At 42.9% G+C, this 15,360-nt stretch overlaps 1 protein-coding gene across 2 annotated transcripts in view; it reads right to left on the bottom strand.

Moving 5' to 3' along the window:
- The window catches only part of LOC126088500 (SLIT-ROBO Rho GTPase-activating protein 1-like), a 703,657-nt gene that overhangs the window by 510,935 nt on the left and 177,362 nt on the right, over positions 1-15,360 (bottom strand). Inside the window, exon 1 of one of the 2 annotated variants that reach the window (XM_049906641.1) lies at positions 743-833. The exons of the other annotated variant lie outside the window; for it this stretch is intronic. Within the exon in view, the coding sequence (XP_049762598.1) occupies positions 743-815 (73 nt within the window). The 5' untranslated portion in view covers positions 816-833. Of the gene's footprint in view, positions 1-742; positions 834-15,360 lie in introns of those variants that run through there. 2 annotated transcript variants of the gene reach the window in all.

The following is a 15,360-nucleotide window of genomic DNA, read 5'->3' as shown; positions in this document are numbered from 1 at the left end:
CCGCCGCATAGCCCACTATCCCGTCCCAGCAGCCAGCATCCAGCTACCCACTAACTGCTGAGCAGCTACCACCTCCGCCTACACACTTCATCAATTAATACCCCTGCACACTTGCCGGGTACAGCAGTAGAAGCTGAGAACAAAGAGGTTTCCCTCGTCGGCCTACAGTAATTTCTCAGATCCAAACCCGTATGGCTGGCTAGGGTGATTATGATTATGAAGTACAGCGGAACCGTTTGTTGACTTCCATTTCGTGACATTTCGACGTATTATGACATGCGAGTACGACTAAGCCAAACCACTTAACTCTGTTATGTTTGCTTGCTGCTTTCATTCTCTTGCTTGCTACCGTCACAATGATATGAAAAATGTATGCGATACGGATAGTAATTAAGACAGTGAAGACTAACGAACACATCACTGCCGGTGTATTAAATATCGTCGTTGCGTCGCCACCGGTCTAAAGGCACCAATGGCTCGTGTCCAATTCTCCGGCTCAACTGGCATCGGCATGTAACCCACGCAAAAGCCTTTTTTTACTGGCGTATATTAGTCACATTCCTATATGCGGGTCAATGCTCGGGATGCCAGTCTCCACTTTACAACAGCGGGGAGGATTGTATACAAGGTGCACCACTCTACCGCGCCTCCGGTGCAGCGCGAAGTACACAAAGGCACGAGCCGCGATCGTAGTACGCCGCCGCCTGCAGCAGAGACAGAAGACGCGCTCCATTTGTCGTACCTGGGAAGACGTCACGGAGGTCAGGGCTGGCGCGCGCCCAGCCGTTCCGCTGCTGGATGATGCACTGAAACATGGCCGACGGCGGCTGGGCAGCGCACTACCCGCACTCTGTGCAGCTCGCGCTGCTACTGTCACGGCTACAGATGCTGCGAGCCCAGTCCCGCCGGGATCGGTCTGCATCGGGGCGGCTCGGCTACGTTCGCCGCTGCTTGCCGAACTCCGACGGTGGTCGGCGACCGCTCACGAATCATACCGGCTTCAAAACAAACCGTTAATTTGTTTTCATTTTCGATGTCGATTGACACGAATCGAATAATCACTTTAATTTACCCATTTTATTGGTTGTTGAGCTATGTGGCTGCGGGTTATATCATTTTAAAAAAATACGGCAACCAGCCAATTTTTTTTTTTACGCCCATATGTGTTTCGGAATTTCACTCAACCTCTATTCGGGTAATACACAATTAATCTTTATTTACTACAGCGTTAAAAACATAGACTTAAATTTGGACCTGGAGCTGCCTTTCTATTCTGCTTATTGTTGCTAATTTTTCGCATTTATATAAATCGCGTCGGCAAAATGGCGGATACTACGCTGTTTTTGTGCAACATGCAAAGAAAAGCAGTTTGTGCCACGATTATAAACGCGAAAAATTGAAGCACGGGGAAGAGGAATAGAAAGACAGCTGCAGCATCCAAATTGAAATCGATGTTTTTGGCGATATACTAAATGCAGATTAAATATGTTGGTTGGTTGGTTGGTTGTTTTGGGGAAGACCAGACAGCGAGGTCATCGGTCTCATCGGATTAGGGAAGGACAGGTAGGGAAGTCGGCCGTGCCCTTTGAAAGGAACCATCCCGGCATTTGCCTGGAGCGATTTAGGGAAATCACGGAAAACCTAAATCAGGATGGCCGGACGCGGGATTGAACCGTCGTCCTCCCGAATGCGAGTCCAGTGTCGAACCACTGCGCCACCTCGCTCGGTATTAAATATGTATTACGCCAATTGCAGATGGCTGAAATCCCGAAGCGCATACTCGCATAAATAAAAAAACACACAGAAACGTGGTTTGGTGCTGTATTTCTTAAAATAAACGAATTATTGTCTCAGCATGACAGCAAAATAATACAACGTCATAACTTGCTTTCGACGTTTTTATTGTCTCTTTCTTGTCAACGGTGGTGTATTTGAAACATAATGCATACTGTTCACCTGTAGATGATCTCTCGGTAGAATAAGTTCTGTACAAGCTAATATTAATTGATTTCTACACACGAGTCTGTTTTTAATATATCTGTTTTGTTGCGTAAAGTGTGCTGCGTCCACATTGCCTAGTCACCCCTTCGTTGTTATACCCCATAATAAAAATAAAAAAAAGACATACAGGATGAACGTAAAGCAGAAGAGCAGTGTGAAAGATAATATTAAGTGTTAATTTGAGCAAGCCGGAGTGGCCATGCGGTTCTAGGCGCTTCAGTCTGTAACCGCAAATACTGCTACCGTCGCAGGTTCGAATCCTGCCTCGGGCATGGATGTGTGTGATGTCCTTAGGTTAGTTAGGTTTAAGTAGTTCTAAGTTCTAGGGGACTGATGACCTTAGCTGTTAAGTCCCATAGTACTCAGAGACATTTGAACCATTTTTTTGTTAATTTGATTATTATCTTCATTTGTCTTAATAATGTGATTTCCGAGTACCTTCGGAGTTTAAAATTCTCTTTTCTCGGAAAGTCATTTTCGTACTTTACACGGCAAACAAAGATGTTAAGAGATGGGACTCCATCATTTTAAATAGCTTTTTTATCCGAGACGTAATTCAACAGCGCTGGTAGCTAAATAAAATAACTAAAATATCTTTTTCAGAGCTTTAGGCGTTAGCCTGTTTACAAGTTATAAACAAGAGAAACGTAAAGCAGTTTAATGTCCATACTACTACCGATGTACTAGGAGAATAGTCTGTTGGACTGCACCACCCGACGACAAAGGGTTATTTTTAAATACAAAAACTATCGTAAAAATTTGAAAGTAGAACTAGTAAGATATAAAAATTGGAGAAACGTGAGCGAAAATTGTTAATAACCTGCAAAACAACGATGTAAACACTATTAAATATTATCTCGTCACCTGCCTAGTATAAATACTAAAAGCCAAATCATATATTACAGGCTACTGCACATGGTCAAAAGAGAAGCACAACTCGTGTAATAAATATTCATACATTTTTTAGGCCGTCAAGGAGACGATTCTCACACATATTTAAAGTCCACAATAACTACTAAAACAGGTATAATTTCCTTTTTTTTCTTTAGTGGATTTCAATTCCCCCCCCCCCCCCCCCCAGAGAGGGGCATCAGCGTAATATGCTGCTCTACAGCCTACTGAAAAGTTCAAAAACATAATGAGAATAGAAACAAACAAGAAAAACAGGCGATAAAACGGTGACATTGTAAGAAACTGTAAAATGGCGTTAAGTTGTGGAATTTAAAATATGAAAACACTGCGATGACGATGCCGATGAAGACACACAAGAAGTAGACAGGCACAATTAAAAAACACGGCGACAGTCTAGTTTCTGTTCGCACGAGATAAAAAACAAAACTAGCGACAGTATGGCGGCTGTTCGCAACAATGACAGAGGACGCACGACACTTAACACTCACTTACAGCAGCATGATACAGGTGACACGGCGGCAGGTGGGGGGGGGGGGGGGAGGATCCGGACCTATAACGGGGGAAAAGGGGGAGGAGAGGAAAAGAGAAAAGGGGGAGCCGATGGAGGGAGGGGTCACAGAAAAGGGGGGGGGGTGGACGCGAGAAGGAGTGGGAAAGGCAGTGGAAGGGAGAGCAGAAAGGACTCAGGGGTGATATAATTTCCTATTAACTTCAAATTATATACACAGCAAAATACGGAGCTGTGAGATTATCGTGAACGAAAGCAATTTTTAGAACTGTTCATAAAAGTAAGTGTCCGTTTGTTGCCGATCTCTTTGGTGGACGTATATTACGGTGAGCATACAAATAAGTAATGCAACACATTTTTTTCTCGGCTAGTTTCGATTGAAAAAAATGCGGAATTGTTTGTGGGACTTCGTGGAATATTCCCCCTTCACCCCTTATAGTTTCATGAAGTCCCACTAGGTAGCAGCGTTATATGTAGCCTTCAAAATGGCGTCTGTAACGGAGGTGCGTTCCAAGCACAGAGCTGCCATTGAATTTCTTTTGGCGGAGCATCGTCGATATTCACAGACGCCTGCAGAACGTCTACAGACATCTGGCGGTGAACAAAAGCACGGTGCGTCGTTAGGTGAGGCGTCTGTTATCATCGCAACGAAGTCGCGCAAACCTGGCCCATCTCCCACGGCCGGCCGACCGCACACAGCTGTCGTGACTCCTGCAATGTTGGAACGTGCGGACACACTCATTCGAGATGATCGACGGATCACACTCAAACACCTCGCTACTCAATTGAACGTCTGTGTTGGTAGTGCTGACACACTCGTCCCACATTCGGGGTACTCCAAGGTGTGTGCCTGCTCGGTTCCTCGCCGCCTAACAGAAGACAATAAAGAGCAACGACGGACCGTCGTCGTGCGGAACTGCTAGAGCGTTACGCGTCTCATCCTGACTTTTATTTTCGAACATCGTTACAGGCGACGAATCATAGGTTCATCACTTCGAACGAGAAACAAAACGGCAATCCCTCTCCTCCGAAGAAAAAGTTCAAAGCCGCAGCTTCAGCCGGTAAAGTTATGGCGAGTCTTCTGTGACTCTGAAGCGGTTACTCTGTTTGACCTTCTTCCTCAGGGTGCAGCGATCATCTCAGAGGTGCATTGCGTTACTCTCAGGAAACTGAAGAAGTGACTTCAACGTGTTCGTTGCCACAAAAATGCAAACGGACTTCTCCTTCTCCATGACGATGCAAGGCCTCACTTAATTGGACTGTTCTTTTCTTCCACCCTGCAGCCCGTATCTTGCACCTTCTGACCTTCATCTGTTTGGCCCAATGAAGGCTGCACTCCGCGGGAAGTAGTAGGCGGATGATGGAGAGGTTACTGATGCAGCGAGACGTTGACCAGTAGAATGGTACCATGCGGGCATATGGGCCCTCAAATTAATGTGGCGTAAGGCCATCGCAATAAACAGAGATTATGTTGAAAAATATGGTTTTGTAGCCAAAAGAGTGGGTTATAATATGTTGCACTGAAAAAAAAAACGTGATGCGTAACTTAATGAATGTTTCAATGCTGAAAACTATGACTATAATCGGTCTGCTATGCAGAAGTTTACCACCTGTTGTGTTGCAGTCTAACTTATGTTTCTACGTTAAATGCACTAACAGTGTCGGCCGCTCTTCTGCCGAGTGCTGCTGTTGGCAGTTCGTTTCCTTTTTAACAGTCGAGTGTTAGTATAAATAACCCATGAGAATCGCTGACTCTAATGACTTGATACAGCGGAAGATACGAACTAATTACTTTCAACATGCATAGCGTAGGACTGACAAATATTGACCTGCTATTATGTATTATAAAGTTAGTTTCTGGTTTTGTATGTATATCTTGTATTGTCTGATTCTCGGAATACGGCAGGATTTCTTGAAATATTGTGTCGTATTCCAATGTTGTAGTTTGGGTGTGAGTGGACAAGGTATTGAAATTTCACAGCTTGGTTGTGAGTTGGACGAACCATTGAATGTCAATGTAGGAATACTGGTTCTGGTGACGGACTGATGTGCAGCGTTGTTCCGGGTATACGTTGGGTTGAAATGCCACGGCTGGGTTTTGTAATGGCAAAGACAACGAATGTGAGTTGAGGAAAATTGGGTAATGGTGACGAACTGACTTGTGGCATACACCCATGATCGTTTCGAAAACTTTGTGCGGAATTTTCGAAATGTCCCAATTTCCGATGTTGTGGTTACGCAAGAACCAAAAAGTACAATTAGAATTTTACAGCCGGCCAGAGTGGCCGAGCGGTTCTAGGCGCTTCAGTCTGGAACCGCGTGACCGCTACGGTCGCAGGTTCGAATCCTACCTCGGGCATAGATGTGTGTGATGTCCTTAGGTTAGTTAGGTTTAAGTAGTTCTAAGTTCTAGGGGACTGATGACCTTAGAAGTTAAGTCCCATAGTGCTCAGAGCCATTTTTTTTTAATTTTACAGAACATTTTGTTTTATATGGCAACATTCCGCACAATATACATTTCATACAGTCCACATCACGGCGTCCTTTATGGAATGCTATTTTCTCATCCGTTCCGCCACCCTGTCTAATCATCCGATTCATCATTCGTCGTGTTCATTTCCAATCATTCACCACGCAAACATTTACCAAACTGAAGCACGTAACAGAAAAGCCGTAGACACCGTAAGCGCACTTTTACCACTTTGTAAACAGCTATGTAACTTCTGCCGACGATGTCAATTTCATTAAATAACGTGATGGCTTTTCTTGACTCTCAACGTTTCGATTTTGCGTCGCAACTCACCTAACGTAGCTTTCCTTGAAAATATTGAAATTTTCTCAATATCTAGGAATGTTTTTTTGTTTTTTGTTACCTCTTTGCTGCACTTAATCTGTTTATTAAGAGGCTCAAAGAGAGCCTACTCAACTTCGAGCCGATTATCATCGCTGTCTCCTAAGGCAAAAGCCATGGATTTGGGTCCTCAGGTTTGAGTGCAACTGAATACGTCTTCTTTAAATGAATTAGAAATAAGTAGAAATATTGGTACTTGTCGATGGCGAGATCACTGGATGCACAGCGCAAGCTCGGTTAGGACAAGTAAAGGAAAGAAAAATAGCCGCTTCTTCCCATACAAGCTTTCGCGTTATTCGACTACCGCAATTTACGGAAATCCAAATACGAATGGCCGGATGGGATTCTCATCCCAGTTCTTCCCGAACGCTAGTCCAGTACTTAACCGTTGCGTCACCTTGCTAGGAAGATATATCAGAACGTAATTCACAGAAAACATTGAGTTGGATCTTGTTGGGCCGTGGCCTGTAAACGTATTAGAATATGATACACAGGATATGTTGGATTCGTTCATCAGTTGTCGAACGATAGGTGAATGGATGATGCCAGAAGGTCAACAAAAATAAAATTTCAGCGAACGTTGGGAAAAGACTGTCGAATGTTCGGTCAAAGAAACCCTTAAGGCACACAGATTAATTAAAATAAACCAAACACGTTGCGCAACTAGTTGTGCCTCTACATATAACTGCAGTTTCTTCACAATCAGGGAAACGCAGTCCCTACAGCACGCTAGATGTTTATGCTTTCACACTTTCGGCGAGTAGTTGCATTTATGACTACCATACAAGTTATTGTTCTATAGCACATGTGCAGTGAAGGAACAGCATGTTAATTTTGTGTGTCGTCTGAAAAATTTACTCTGTTACAGGTCACCTCCCTTGGCTATCAGCCACCGCACTGCCACCGTAGAATGATGATGATGTATGGCCACTTTCATGAATGATGATGAGATGATGAGGACAACACAAACACCCAGTCCCCGAGCGGAGAAAATCCCCAATCCGGCCGGGAATCGAACCCGGGACCCCATGAGTCAGAGGCAGCAACGTTAACCACTGGACCACGAGCTGCGGACCGCCACCATAGGAGCCGCCATTAACGCACGCTTCTATAGTGGCGCTCGAATCTAGAGTGGAAGATCCCGATTCTGGAAGAACATTTTTAATACTAGTAACTGAACAGCAATTAGGGAGAGGAGACACTGAAAAAATTATGAATCTTTTCATTTAGAGGTCGTCATCTCACACAGCAACAGAGTCGGGAGAAATTTAAGTCAACAGGAGTACAGAGATTAATCTCCATACTTAAGCTTGGTGATAACCCAGCGCGAAACGCTTTACTTTCCTCATATGATAGGACTGTCAATGAAAATCAGAAGGGTACTAATTATAGATTAAAACTGAAGAAAGTGCAAAAAGGTGGGATTTAATAAGATGGGACCTGGATAAACTGAAAGAACCAGAGGTTGTACAGAGTTTCAGGGAGAGCATAAGGGAACAATTGACAGGAATGGGGGAAAGAAATACAGTAGAAGAAGAATGGGTAGCTTTGAGGGATGATGTAGTGAAGGCAGCAGAGGATCAAGTAGGTAAAAAGACCAGGGCTCTTAGAAATCCTTGGGTAACAGAAGAAATATTGAATTTAATTGATGAAAGGAGAAAATATAAAAATGCAGTTAATGAAGCAGGCAAAAAGGAATACAAACGTCTCAAAAATGAGATCGACAGGAAGGCAAAATGGCTAAGCAGGCATGGCTAGAGGACAAATGTAAGGATGTAGAGGCTTATCTCACTAGGGGTAAGATAGATACTGCCTACAGGAAAATTAAAGAGACCTTTGGAGATAAGAGAACCACTTGTATGAACATCAAGAGCTCAGATGGAAACCCAGTTCTAAGCAAAGAAGGGAAAGCAGAAAGGTGGAAGGAGTATATAGAGGGACTATACGAGGGCGATGTACTTGAGGACAATATTATGGAAATGGAAGAGGATGTAGATGAAGATGAAATGGGAGATACGATACTGCGTGAAGAGTTTGACAGAGTACTGAAAGACCTGAGTCGAAACAAGGCCCCCGGAGTAGACAACATTCCATTGGAACTACTGACGGCCTTGGGAGAGCCAGTCCTGACAAAACTCTACCATCTGGTGAGCAAGATGTATGAGACAGGCGAAATACCCTCAGACTTCAAGAACAATATAATAATTCCAATCCCAAAGAAAGCAGGTGTTGACAGATGTGAAAATTACCGAACAATCAGTTTAATAAGCCACAGCTGCAAAATACTAACACGAATTCTTTACAGACGAATGGAAAAACTAGTAGAAGCCGACCTCGGGGAAGATCAGTTTGGATTCCGTAGAAATACTGGAACACGTGAGGCAATACTGACCTTACGACTTATCTTAGAAGAAAGATTAAGGAAAGGCAAACCTACGTTTCTAGCATTTGTAGACTTAGAGAAAGCTTTTGACAATGTTGACTGAAATACTCTCTTTCAAATTCTAAAGCTGGCAGGGGTAAAATACAGGGAGCGAAAGGCTATTTACAATTTGTACAGAAACCAGATGGCAGTTATAAGAGTCGAGGGACATGAAAGGGAAGCAGTGGTTGGGAAGGGAGTGAGACAGGGTTGTAGCCTCTCCCCGATGTTATTCAATCTGTATATTGAGCAAGCAGTAAAGGAAACAAAAGAAAAATTCGGAGTAGGTATTAAAATCCATGGAGAAGAAATAAAAACCTTGAGGTTTGCCGATGACATTGTAATTCTGTCAGAGATAGCAAAGGACCTGGAAGAGCAGTTGAACGGAATGGACAGTGTCTTGAAAGGAGGATATAAGATGAACATCAACAAAAGCAAAACGAGGATAATGGAATGTAGTCGAAATAAGTCGGGTGATGCTGAGGGAATTAGATTAGGAAATGAGACACTTAAAGTGGTAGATGAGTTTTGCTATTTGGGGAGCAAAATAACTGATGATGGTCGAAGTAGAGAGGATATAAAATGTAGACTGGCAATGGCAAGGAAAGCGTTTCTGAAGAAGAGAAATTTGTTAACATCGAGTATAGATTTAAGTGTCAGGAAATCATTTCTGAAAGTATTTGTATGGAGTGTAGCCATGTATGGAAGTGAAACATGGACGGTAAATAGTTTGGACAAGAAAAGAATAGAAGCTTTCGAAATGTGGTGCTACAGAAGAATGCTGAAGATTAGATGGGTAGATCACATAACTAATGAGGAAGTATTGAATAGGATTGGGGAGAAGAGAAGTTTGTGGCACAACTTGACCAGAAGAAGGGATCGGTTGGTAGGACATGTTCTGAGGCATCAAGGGATCACCAATTTAATATTGGAGGGCAGCGTGGAGGGTAAAAATCGTAGGGGGAGACCAAGAGATGAATACACTAAGTAGATTCAGAAGGATGTAGGTTGCAGTAGGTACTGGGAGATGAAGAAGCTTGCACAGGATAGAGTAGCATGGAGAGCTGCATCAAACCAGTCTCAGGACTGAAGACCACAACAACAACAACATTAGTTCTGGTTATCACCTCGAAAAAGCAAAAGTTACTCAATTACTTTTTTGTTAAGTTTTCAGGTACATATCTGCAGCCCTGGTACACACTGAAATCCTCGCTGCATAGTACCGCAGCATGCAACTAGAGGAACCAGAACAAAATGACATATCACATTGTTAAAGCGGAGTTCGTACGATGTGTCGTCATAAAGTTCCAATCACTTATTGCGTAACAGTTTTTCCAGAGGATTATTAAAAATTTATGACTACGTGGCAGGTGGAAATATCGCCGCTGAGGGTACAGATCGTGCTACATATGCCAGCTCAACTGCCAAATACTCACTCTAATTAAGTGAATGGAATTGACATAAGAGAAATCTGTTAAATGCGATGACATGAAATGATTTCAGAAAATTCCCAGTCTGGCACAATTTTTCATCTGCCACGTATTCATTAAAATTGTAGCTTTTAAGAGGGGACTTCAAAAGGAAAGTTACACATTATTATGGCAGGTCAAGTAACTTTTACTGAATACTGCATTACACTTAAAAGTGGCACAGACACATTACACAGTTTTTCAACATAGTAACCAAGTCTCTATAAACAACCGTCGGAACATTCTACGAATCGTTCAGTTCCTCGGCTAACGTCCTCATCCTTGGAAAATCCCCCCACCCCCCACCCCCCGCGGGATGTAAAATTCATTACGGGTGGGCGCGACATTGCATTTATTCGCTATTACTTCACGCTGAATATGTTTGCAATTTAGATGGTTTGCCCACAAGAATCGTACTGTCCCGCGTACTTCAACTTTGGAGTACGTTTCCCTCGCTCAATGTGAGGCACCTGTTATCCGTAACGCAGCAGAACTGTGTCTCCAGGACACTCGGAATATATTCTTCCTTCTGACAATGCACCACTCTTGTTGCGCTATGGTCTTAGCGTGGACGACATACGTACTTGTTGGGTTGGTGCATAAGTTCGTTGCGTTTTTGTGTTGAATGTTGGTATTCCGGTTGCTATGGGTCTATTTATAGATTGGCATTTTTTATTTGTAGTTCACTGTTGCTATCAGAGTTTACATGTAGTCATTTCGTCATTTGGATATAGTGGGTATGATCCACGTGAGAGAAATAGAGAGTGGCAAATCTGATGATCTCTGATCATTCTATCATCATGCGACATCTGCATGCAATGTGGAAGGCTCAAAAATTGGGTGTATGGGTACCGTATGCTGTAAGCTGTATGCTGTAAGCCAAAATCACAAAAATCAGCGGGTTGCCATATATGCATCTCTCCTTGCTCGTCATCAATTGGCTCGTGAACACCGACCACTCTTATCCTGTATTGTTACTGGTGACGAAAAATGGTGTATTTATGCTAACGTAAGGAAAAGAAAGGAATAGTTGAGCCCAAACAAAGCAGCAACTCCCCGTACAAAGACCTGAGCGCTTCCACGAGATATAAAGTTATGCATATGACGGAACAGCAACTTTGTGGTGTACTACAAATTGATTCCCCGAGGTGTAATCATCACCGCTGACATTTATTACCAACAACTGAGATGTCTTGTAGACGCAATCCAAGAACAACGATCAGATAGACCGCGCGAAGTCATGCTGCTTCACGATAACGCCGACCCCCATTCTTCTAGACTCACAAAAGACATTACACTTAGCTCTGTTGGAAGTCATTCCGCATCCACCTAATACACCTGATATTGCGGCTCAGATTTCACCTTTCCCACTCTCTATCAAACAATTTTCGAGGAACTTCTAGTCCGGATGAAACTGCCCTCCGAACATGCTTCACCGCAAAACCCAATTATTGTCTTCCAGGAGCCAATGAGAGGGCCGTGAAGGATCACGTGGGGGGGACAGGCGGCAAACTAGTGAGAACACTCCAATACCACCGGGACGCTCTCTTGCCAGCCAGCCCTCGACTCGATCACACGTGTCTTCCTTCTTCTCCATTTTCGGGCGTCATGGCTCATCAGTCTGGCCGTCAATTGCCTTCCACTAGCCGCAGCTTTATGCCTACACTCCTTACAACAAATTTACTGGAATAAATCTGCCGTCAGTTTTTACATTTTTGTTCTTATGTAATTGAAATCCGTCCGCTCAACCGGGTGTCTACATCCCGCCTTCCTTACGACAAATCCTGTACAGTGGTCCCCTTGGTCCTATTTGAGAGTAGTGGAAACGCCGGTTCTGGTTTCAGCTTCCCACTTCTCTCATCATCATCATCATCATCATCATAATCATCAATAGCAACAAACACAAGAAGCCACCAAATTATTGCGACCTACACGAGACACACTTTAAAACATAATTCACACACGTGCAGGAAGAAATGTGCGATTGGGTGCGAAGGAAAAAAAAACTTTTCTAATTAAGCGGCTAAACGTACTTCGCGGAGTATCCCTTCCAACAGTAACATTACATTATGTTATGTTATTAGATTTATATTTTTAGATAAATTGTTGAATATTCGTCTTTACATCTTATGGTTTTATGGAATCAATGGAAGTGATTTATTCGTCAGCGTCCTTTGGGATAGAAATTAACTGTTTATGTTGATACAACATGCAAATATGAGGTGCTACTTGGTCCTCTCAGAGACTATACCGATCTGAGAAAATTCGATTTTGTACCAGATTCATGACTGCCACTTTTCACTTGTAGGACGAATGATACAAATCAATCTTCTAGAAAACCATACGCCCGAAGTAGAAGAAATTGTACGTATATGAAATGCGATGTTACCGAAAAACGTTACAAAATAAGTGGACAAATAAAGTACGAAATAAAGAAGTACTAAAAGGATTAGGGTGAGAAAGAAGTCGTTTGGAGACCATTAGCAGGCCAAGGGAGAGGCTAATGGACAACATCAGTTACTGAAAAATACCACCACAACAGGTATTTTGCAACTTAAGACAATAACAACTCTCGCGGTCTGAAAACAGATAACAGTGACAAAAAAATAAAGATGCCTAAAATGCAGTTTACCATTATTAGTCAAATTTCAGTTGTTACATTCTCGTCAGCCCCGACACCGGCTTTGAATGAAATACGCAGTTCTATACACACTTTCATTATAAAGATAGAACGCCAGCTACATCAGGCGGCAAGATTCGCCTACTAGTGCGGCTACCCGCCAAGCAGCACTGCAGAAAATGTAGCATGACCACAGCGCCTGCGTAAAATCAGGCATCTGTGTCCGTAGTTGATCATTAGGGCCCAGATTTTCTGATAACCTAAAAAACAGCGAAATATGCGCGCATTTCTGACCTAAAACTTATGTAAATACAACTTCAGAAACAAAATACTACTTTATATAAGTTTATTTAAAAGCATTCTTGCCGATTTTTTATATGCCATGTAATGCAAATTTCACTTCTAAACCAATTGTGAGTATAGACTTACTTTTTTCGGTGTTTGAAACTAGTTACTAATAATTTATTAATTTGCCTGGAAAAACAGTGAAAATAATAATAACACTTAACCAAACAATAGTGGTTCATGGTGTGGGTTCTTGTAGTCATGTCCTAGTTCATGAACCACGGGCAACGTATGAGTGGCCAGGTAAGTGGTCCCGACAGTCGGGATACCAGTTACTTTGGAATAAGGCTGGGCATCTCGGACATATTCTGAGTCGTGGTCACCTTTGTGCTCATACGGCAAAGACTACCAAATCCACCGGTTAGTCCCTCAACCGTTAGGGGTACAACCCAATGGGACTCGGGGCAAGTAAGGCTAGCAACCTGCTTCCCTGGTACTTTAAATATGATGCTGGCAACAATCAGAGCAAAATGCCTCGGACCTTTGGAGGTGACGGAGTCCCACCTCTAACTGTCAAACCAGGGACTCCTAAGATACGACTTGGCAAACAAATGGTAATGAGATGAGGAGCTATTAATATCAATGGGGGCTACTCTGGGAAGAAGGTAGAGCTGGCAGAGGCTGAAAGTAAGATGCGGCTGGAGGTTTTAGCTGTTAGTGACATTTGGGTAAGGGGTGAGAAAGAAGAGGAAGTGGGAGAATACAAGGTCTACCTGTCAGGAGTCAAAGCAGGAATAGCGCAATGGGGTGTAGGGCTTTACATCAGGAAAGAAATGGAATCCAGCGTAGTTGCAATAAGGTATGTAAACAAACGACTGATGAGGATAGATTTGACAGTGTCTAGAAAGAAAATTAGGATTGTGTCAGTATATTCGCATTGTGAAGGGACAGATCAAGATAAGATGGATAGTTTTTATGAGGCACTCAGTGATGTAGTTGTTAGAGTAAAGGACAAGAACAGTGTTCTGCTCATGGGCGATTTTAATACCAGGATTGGAAATCGAACAGAAGGGTATGAAAAGGTTATGGGTAAATTTGGAGAGGATATGGAGGCCAACAGGAACGGGAAACAACTCTTGGATTTCTGTGCCATTACGGGCTTCGTAATCACAAACTCCCTTTTTAAACATAAGAACATTCACCGATATACTTGGGAAGGCAGGGGAACCAGATCTGTCATTGACTATATAATAACAGATCAGGAATTCAGGAAGGCTGTGAGGGACACACGTGTATTCAGGGGATTCTTTGATGACACTGATCATTATTTAATCTGCAGTGAAATTGGGATTGTGAGGCCGAAAGTGCAGGAGGTCAGGTCCATATGTACGAGGATAAGAGTGGAGAAACTTCAGGATAAGGAAATCAGGCACAAGTACATAACAACGATCTCAGAAAGGTACCAGTTAGTTGAATGTAGTCAATCACAGGGACACAGTACTAGAAGTGGCTAAAGAATGTCTTGGAACAGTAGTGTGTAAAAGTAGGATGAAGCAAACAGCTTGGTGGAATGACACAGTCAAGGCAGCCTGTAAAAGGAAAAAGAAGGCGTATTAAAAATGGCTACATACTAGAACTCAGGTAGACAGAGAAAGTTATGTTGAAGAAAGAAACGAAGCCAAACAGATAATTGCAGCATCCAAGAAGAAATCTTGGGAAGACTTTGGAAACAGGTTGGAGACTATGGGTCAAGCTGCTGGAAAACCATTCTGGGGTGTAATTAGCAGTCTTCGAAGGGGAGGTAAGAAGGAAATGACACGTATTTTGGACAGGTCAGGAAAACTGCTGGTAAATCCTGTGGATACCTTGGGCAGATGGAGGAGTATTTTGAAGAGTTGCTCAATGTAGGTGAAAATACGATCAGTAATGATTCAGATTTCGAGGTAGAATGGGATAGGAATGATGATGGAAGTAGGATCACATTTGTGGAAGTGGAGAAAATGGTCAATAGATTGCAGTGCAATAAAGCAGCTGGGGTGGATGAAATTAAGTCGGAACTCATCAAATACAGTGGAATATCAGGTCTTAAATGGCTACACAGGATAATTGAAATGGCCTGGGAGTCGGGACAGGTTCCATCAGACTGGACAAAAGCAGTAATCACACCAATCTTTAAACATGGAAACAGAAAAGATTGTAACAACTACAGAGGTATATCTTTAATCAGCGTTGTGGGTAAAATCTTCTCAGGTATTGTTGAAAGGAAAGTGCGAGTATTAGTTGAGGACCAAT

This window comes from Schistocerca cancellata, chromosome 6 (assembly GCF_023864275.1).
Source record: "Schistocerca cancellata isolate TAMUIC-IGC-003103 chromosome 6, iqSchCanc2.1, whole genome shotgun sequence".
Lineage (NCBI taxonomy): Eukaryota > Metazoa > Arthropoda > Insecta > Orthoptera > Acrididae > Schistocerca > Schistocerca cancellata.
Note: the sequence above shows the minus strand (reverse complement) of the source record. Positions and strands in the feature narration are given on the sequence as shown.